The sequence below is a fragment of the Agelaius tricolor genome, unplaced genomic scaffold (genome assembly GCF_023055355.1).
Source record: "Agelaius tricolor isolate 1412-34295 unplaced genomic scaffold, bAgeTri1.0.p SCAF_31, whole genome shotgun sequence".
Classification (NCBI taxonomy): Eukaryota; Metazoa; Chordata; class Aves; order Passeriformes; family Icteridae; genus Agelaius; species Agelaius tricolor.
The window spans coordinates 2,429,251-2,436,030 of record NW_027269291.1 but is presented as its reverse complement, the minus strand read 5'-3'; the positions used below and the strand labels follow the sequence as shown (position 1 = coordinate 2,436,030).

General features: G+C 60.5%; 2 protein-coding genes across 8 annotated transcripts in view; one reads left to right on the top strand and one right to left on the bottom strand.

Moving 5' to 3' along the window:
- The first annotated feature begins 11 nt into the window (after positions 1-11).
- NKIRAS2 (NFKB inhibitor interacting Ras like 2) lies at positions 12-2,208 on the top strand. 2 transcript variants are annotated; one of them, XM_071450635.1, is made up of 4 exons: positions 12-272; positions 426-503; positions 601-667; positions 1,031-1,265. In XM_071450635.1, exons 1-4 carry the CDS (start codon positions 179-181, stop codon positions 1,125-1,127), a joined length of 336 nt encoding a protein of 111 aa, XP_071306736.1. In that variant the 5' UTR covers positions 12-178; the 3' UTR covers positions 1,128-1,265. The 2 variants fall into 2 exon arrangements, with proteins under 2 accessions (XP_071306736.1, XP_071306735.1); XM_071450634.1 differs by having other exon boundaries at positions 27-272; positions 426-667; positions 1,031-2,208.
- Positions 2,142-6,780, bottom strand: part of ZNF385C (zinc finger protein 385C) — a 69,156-nt gene continuing 64,517 nt past the window's right edge. For 3 of the 6 annotated variants that reach the window (XM_071450624.1, XM_071450628.1, XM_071450629.1), the window contains 3 exons: positions 5,675-5,862; positions 5,418-5,520; positions 2,142-5,161 (listed from right to left, as the gene is read on the bottom strand). In XM_071450624.1, coding sequence (XP_071306725.1) covers positions 4,848-5,161; positions 5,418-5,520; positions 5,675-5,862 — 605 coding nt within the window. In that variant the 3' untranslated portion in view covers positions 2,142-4,847. Of the gene's footprint in view, positions 5,162-5,417; positions 5,532-5,674; positions 5,863-6,780 lie in introns of all 6 variants that reach the window. The other 3 variants (XM_071450626.1, XM_071450625.1, XM_071450627.1) reach the window with 3 other exon arrangements.

Below are 6,780 nucleotides of genomic sequence, written 5' to 3'. Positions count from 1 at the left end.
CCGGGAGGGAGGTGGAACTCCACCGGGGGTGGACGGGGCTTACACAGCCTGCGCCACGCCCGCCGCAGGGCAGCGCCGGGTCCCGCGGTCCGCCCGCCCACAGGGGGGCGCTGTGGTGCCGCCGGTTCCCCCCGCCGCCGCCGTTGAGGCTCGGCCGCGGCCGCCGCGGTGAGGCGGGATGGGCAAGAGCTGCAAGGTGGTGGTGTGCGGGCAGGCCTCGGTGGGGAAAACCTCCATCCTGGAGCAGCTGCTCTACGGGAACCATGTGGTCGGTGAGTGCGGCGGCTCCCCCGGGTGTAGCGGGCCCTGGGCAGTGCCGGTCCGGGGATCCCTTTGGGCTGTCCCTGGTCACCCCCACACGCACCGGGCGCGCTGTGCCAGGGCCCCGGCAGCGTTCCCACGTGTCCCCCGCCCACCCCCGGCAGGTTCGGAGATGATCGAGACCCAGGAGGACATTTACGTGGGCTCCATCGAGACCGACCGCGGCGTGAGGGAGCAGGTGCGCTTCTACGACACGCGGGGGCTGCGGGACGGGCTGGAGCTGCCCAAGCACTGCTTCTCCTGCACCGACGGCTACGTGCTGGTCTACAGCACCGACAGCAAGGAGTCCTTCAAGCGTGTCGAGCTGCTCAAGAAGGAGATCGACAAGTCCAAGGACAAGAAGGAGGTGAGTCGCCCCGGGAGAGTGGGATCTGCTCCCCTTGGGCAGGTTGTCACCTTTGGTTTCTCCAGCCTGTCACAAGATTCTGATGGGTCCCTGATCTAGGAGACTCCCAGCAGTAACAGGCTGTCTTCTGGGATGCTCTCTGAGCATACAGGTGCTCAAAGGCTCCTTCTGCTTTGGGGCTGGTTTGGGGCACACAGACCCCAGCAGGAGGAGAAGGGAGCGCTGAGATCATTGGGTTTCAAAAGGCCTTGACATGGAATCAGTGGCAGGCCAGGCCCACCACAGAGGGTCCCATGGCAGAGCCAGCCAGCCCTGCAGCTCCGTGCTTGGTCGTCAGGGGCCCTTCTCGCCCTTTTGGAACAGGTCACCATTGTGGTTTTGGGCAACAAGTGTGACCTGCAGGAGCAGCGGCGGGTGGACCACGATGCAGCCCAGCACTGGGCCAAGGGCGAGAAGGTGAAGCTGTGGGAGGTGTCCGTGGCTGACCGGCGCACGCTGATCGAGCCCTTCATCTACCTGGCCAGCAAGATGACCCAGCCACAGAGCAAGTCTGCCTTTCCCCTGAGCCGCAAGAACAAGGGCAGTGGGTCCATGGATGGATGAGCCTGCTTCCCCTTCCCTTCCATTGCCACCTGCTCTTCCTCACCTCCCTGCTTCCCTCGCACGCTCCTCCTGCTGAGTCCTGCCTGGTGTCACGGAGCCTGTGGGAAGCAGGTGGCCAGGAGGAACAGTCATCCCAGGGCTAGGGATGGTCCTCGTGGATGAGAGAGGCGGTGGGACAGGAGCCACTCCTCTCCCTGCCCAGCCCCTGCAGCTGTCAGAGATGCTACAGGAAGGTCAGGATTCACTCAATGACCCCCTCTGCTCTCGGGTGTAGGCTGGGAGAGTGGAACAGAGGCACAGCACAGGCTGGCTGGAGCGTGGGCATCAGCTCTACATCTGGAGGGAGCACCTCCCTCTTTTTCTATTTCCTGGCAACATGTGGGCAGGGCCTGTTTGCTGGCCCTGCCTCCAGCCAAGCAGCTCTCCTTGCCCTGCCCCAGCTGGCTCTGTGCTGCTCCCTGGCAGCTTGTCCCTTACCCTGGCAGTGTCCACTGCTCCTTTATGCACTGGAATATCCAGACATGCTGCCCCAGGGAATGCCTAGAACAGGACAGGTGCTTTTCCTGAGGGCAGGGTGCCCAAATGCACCATTCCAGCCCTCCTCTTCCTGAGTGCAGACTCAGCCATGAGCTTGGAGGAGATGGGGTTGTGCTTCACCTGCATACCTCGATCCTTGGAGGAGCTGGAACTGTACTTACCCTGCACAGCTCAGATGCTTTGGGCTGTGGCAGCTCTCACTGCCCACCTGCCACAATGCTGCCTCTTCTCAGAACCACCTTAAAACAAGGCACAGGTGTCCCAGCCCTACCCGGCAACACTTGTTCCCTTCAGGTAGTCTGGATGTAGGAAAAGAACTGATGAAAAGCCCCAGTGTGTTTATACTTGTTCCTTTTATTTACCGAGTAACACAATAAAGCGATGAGATTCGGTTATCAAAATATTTTCCTTTTTTTTTTTTCCCAACAGTTATAGTACATCAAAAAAATATACAATGAACATTACAGGAGGGTACTGGCCAAGTCCCTAGAGTCTGGATATTCCATTTTGGGTTTGGTTTTTTTTTTTTTTTTTCCTGGTGTTTTGAATCAAATTTCACATCACTCCAAGGTTATTTACAGAGGGGCACACGTTACCGAGCGCTATGGACTATCCCTACTCCTAGTACAGCATGTGCTAAGTCAAAGGCAGTAAATGCTTTGGAGAGCAGGAGGGGATTTGGGGGGATGCCATAACGGGGGGTTCTTATGCAGCTCGTTGCAGTATTACTGTCACTAGAAGGAATGGCTTTCACAGGGTTAAAGTGCCAAGAACAGGAGTGTGTCAGGACTCCACTGGTGAGGGGCAAGGAGCAGCCATGGCTCCAGCACAGGCTTTTTGGAACGATGGAGGGGAACAGGCCCACTGGTGCCACGTGGCTCTGCAAGCTGCAGCCCAGCTGCTCCAGGCTCCCCAAACTTCTGAGGGGCTGGGCACAGCACCAGGGGCTCATGGCACAGGAGGGGACCCACTGTCCTGCTGCGGTGGCTGGACTGGGGGTGACCCCAAGGGGCCTGGGAAGGGCACAGTGACACGGGCAGGGGTGGCTGGGGACGTGCCAGCCATGGGCTGCTTGGCACTGGGGAACAGGGACAGCATCTCCTGTCCCCTGGGGCCCCACCAGCACAGGCTCCTGTCCCCTGGGATGTGGGGTCCCTCTGTGTCCCCTGGGCTGTGGGACCATCTCCCTATCCCTGGCAAAGCCGTTTCTGCAGGGAGCCTTGCTCTTGCTTCCCTCACATATCCCACCACTGCTGCAAGACCTTTCCATTGTCTCCACACACAGCTGCTCACTCTTCTCGTGGTGCCCTCTCCCCACTCTCCTCCTTCCCTGGGGAGGGGGTGCTCTGAGCAGGTGAATTCACACCCAGGGGCTCCCTCACTCTCCTGTCTCCGTGGCAGGAGCGCAGTGGTGGCTCCACGGTTGGTGCTGCCCACGGACCCTGCAGGTGTGAGCTCCTTCCTGCAGCTTTCCTGCCCTTGCCAAGGCTCCAGCCCTGGGAAGCAGATATGTTTCAGCCATCTGAGTCACCCATCGGCCCCTTCCTGTTCACCTTCCCGTGCCAGGCCCCATCCTGAGCATCGGTGGAGCACGCTGGGCAAAATCCTTCTGAAATCCAGGCGCTGCTTGTGGCCAAGACGTCAGATATGTGTGCTTGTGCGTGTGGATTCCCAGGTGCACACACCAGCCTGCCTCTTCCCGAGGGCTGGGAGGGAATGGGAGTCACAGCAGAGGTCTGAGCCAGCACCCTGGGCTGGGGACAGGACAGAGCTCAGTGTCATGTTGGTTCTTCTGCTGCCACCACTGCTCCAGCTGCAGCACCAAAGGGAATCGCAGGCGGCCAGTGTGGCGGGTGAGCTGCCCCCTGGATTGCATAGATCAGGGTGGGGTGTTCCTCCAGAGAAAGGTCCATTTGGGATGCAACTCTCTCTATGTACAGCAGCGTGCTGGGCACCCAGAGCGCCGCGGTGACAGTCCCAGACAGGTCATGCTTGGGCTGTCTGAGCACAGTGAAATGCAGAGCTATGGCCTCGGGGTCCCTCCAGAGCCTGGCACTCTGCAGGCTATGGGTGCACCTGCCACCTGATTGTCCAGGCTGCTGAGGACACCTTTGATTTTGGGAATCATCAGTAACTTCCTGGAAGCTCCTAACTGGGATGGGATCGGAGGGCTGTGCACGGCAGGTGAGCAGCAGCGTTGCCTTTCACTGGAGAACTGAAAGTGCTTTAGGGACATTCACTCAGCCTCACAGCATCTCCCGGGAGGTAGGGGCAGGGCTGTCCCCACGCTGGGACAGAGACAAGGACGGGTGCCAAGCACAGGGTCACCTCCTTGGGGAGCCAGCACTGGCACTCCTGGCCTTGCTGGGCATGAGTGGGGCCCAGCTTGGCCACATCGTGTGCTTCTGGGGCCAGGGCAGGGCCCGTGTGCTTTGGAGGGAGGAGGCACCGGCCCTGGGGTCAGCTATTGCTCTCGGAGTGAGGATATGGTCAGTGTGGCCGTGCCTGCCACCACAGGGGCTCTTTGGCTGGTGGGACGTAGGGAATTGGGACAGGGGGCTGGTGGGTGGCACAGAAACCTCCTGCCAGCACAGGCAGGTGCGGGGCTGGCAAGGGCACAGCCAGCCCAGGCTGAGAGAGAAACTGCCAGCTTCCCACCTGTGCTGGGGTTGTTTCTCCCAGGAAGAGCTGGGCTGAGATTCCCCTCACACTTCCCTTCCCACTGGGCTGGCAGGGAGCAGAGGGATGCTCCTTCTCCCAGGGACCAGCCAGCTCCTCTCCTTCCAGTCTGGAAACTGGGAGGGCGATGAAGAAGCAGCCAGCAGGCCAAGGACAGGCAGGCTGTGGCCATGAGATGGTCCTGCTGATTTGGACACTGTCCTCTTCCATGCACTGCCTGGGCTCATCTGCTGAGCAGGGGCCAGCACAGGCTGGGGGAGCGGTGGGGATGCGTGGCGGGGCTGGCCAGGCTCTGTCAGGGCACCTCTCTCCAGTGGGAGCCCTCTCCAAGCAAAGGAGAAGCTGGGGTTGATGTCTACCACTACGTTTTCCCACCAGGCAGGAGAGCAGGTACGAGGAGCGCTGTCCCCAGCCCAGCCCGGTGCACAGAGCCTGGCCGGGTCAGCAGCTCTAGTAGGGTGCAAAGACGATGGGACCCGGCGTGGGGCGGACGTGAGCCGGCGGCGTTCGGAAAAGGGCTGGTCCGAGGATCGGCGCTTGGAACAGGGTGGTGGCAGCTGCCGGTCGCAGGGCGAGGGGTCCGGGCATGGCGCAGACGGCAGCGGCGGTGAGCGGGCTCGGCAGGAAACGGGTGGCCAGGGTTTTGGTGAGGTGCTTCTGCAAAGCCAGCTTGGACTGCAGGGAGGGAGGAGGAGACACCGTGAGATGGCAGGAGGGGTGGAGGAATCGCAAGTGAATGCTGCTGCCAAAGCACTCCCAAGTTATCCAGGAATAGACTCGAAACCCACCACCACAGCTCACCCTCCTGGAGGGGAGAAGCTGAGCTCTGGTGATGGAAACCAAGGTTTAAGAGAAGCAGCTCCCATAACTCACTGAAAGGATGGAGCGAGGATCTGTGAGCAAACCAAGCGCTGTGCAGGGAGACAGGTACCTTGAGAATACTCACTGCGAGGGCAGCATTCTTCTGCAGCTTGTTGTAGGGGCTGTACTTGGGCTTGGGTGGCTTCCCTGCCAGCCTGTCTTTGTGCCTCCGGCTGCTCATGTGCTGGGGAGGAAAACAGCACGATCACTGGGAGCCAGGACAGCCAGGGGTACTGTGCGGCTCAGGTCTGTGGGGACACCAGGTACCACACCCCGAGTCCCTCCACACCCACACCCAGTGCCCAGGCACTCCCAGGGCATTGTCACCTGCTTGAGCTGGGTCTCGGAGTTGACGTAGATCTCGCACACTTGGCAGTGGAAGGCCTTGTTCTGGATGTTGATGCTGCCCTTGTTCCCGATGCGCTTGGACTTGTGCCCTGCCCGGGAGAGCAGCTTGCCCCGGCCTCGCCGCAGCTGCGTGCCATGACCTTCCAGCATCGACTTGTGCTTGGCGCCTGGCAGGAGGGGACACTCAGCTAACCCAGCCCCGTGCCAGTGCCACAGCAGCAGGAACATGGAACATCCAGCAGCAGGTGCCCTCCAACAGCACCAACCCGTGCCCAGCAGCACTTGCAGGCAGAGGGCACCGGGAGCCCGAACTTTTGCCATTGCTGCACAACCCCCTCCCAAACCCTGCCCAAGTGCACGTGGCAGGCAGAGCAGAGATGCTCATGTTCCCAGAGACCCCCCCTGCACGAGGCAGCTTTGGAGAAGCTGCTATTTCCAGCGTGTGCTGGAGCCTGTCGCCTGTCCCCGGGCGTTAGCACAGTCTGCAGCATCTGAGCCGTGCCCAAGGTCACAGCACAGCCAGGAATAGCTCAGCAGGGTCACAGCAGGTGGGGAAGGAGGAACCCAAGATCCCTGCACACCTGGGGACAGGGTGTTTGTCCTGTCCCTGACGAGGGTGCATGGGGAGCAAGTAATTTAAGCCCCTGCTAATTCATTCTGGTTTTTAAGGAGCTGTGTGACAGCCACAGAGCAGCGCCAGCCTGCAAACGTTTGTTTGTTTGATTGTTTGTTTGTTTGTTTGTTCTTTTTCCCCCAAATCAGCTCCTGAATTTGTAACTGGAGCTGACAAAAGCAAAAGGACACGTCTGCAGCTAAGCCACAGCAGTGTCCTGAGCCAACCCTGCCCACGGCAGCTGCTGCTGCCCCAGCAGGCAGTGGGGTGGGAGGAATTGCTCCCCAGTCTTTGAAAGGACCTTCCGTCTAAATTTGGGGTGCCCAGCTTAAGCATCCTCTAGAGAAAGGGGTGAGCCAGGAGCTGGAGCTGCAGGGCCCACAGACCCCACTGGGGACCCCTGTACCATGGCTGCCACCACCCTGGGGCACCCTCAGCAGCTCCCACTGCTGCCCACCCCAAGGGGCTGCCC

What these genes read in the sequence shown, in the direction of transcription:
- NKIRAS2 (XM_071450634.1), top strand. Translation starts at nt 179, where the DNA reads ATGGGCAAGAGCTGCAAGGTGGTGGTGTGCGGGCAGGCCTCGGTGGGG. An exon ending in CTACGGGAACCATGTGGTCG is followed by an intron (nt 273 to 425) that starts GTGAGTGCGGCG and finishes CACCCCCGGCAG; the next exon opens with GTTCGGAGATGATCGAGACC. An exon ending in AGTCCAAGGACAAGAAGGAG is followed by an intron (nt 668 to 1,030) that starts GTGAGTCGCCCC and finishes CTTTTGGAACAG; the next exon opens with GTCACCATTGTGGTTTTGGG.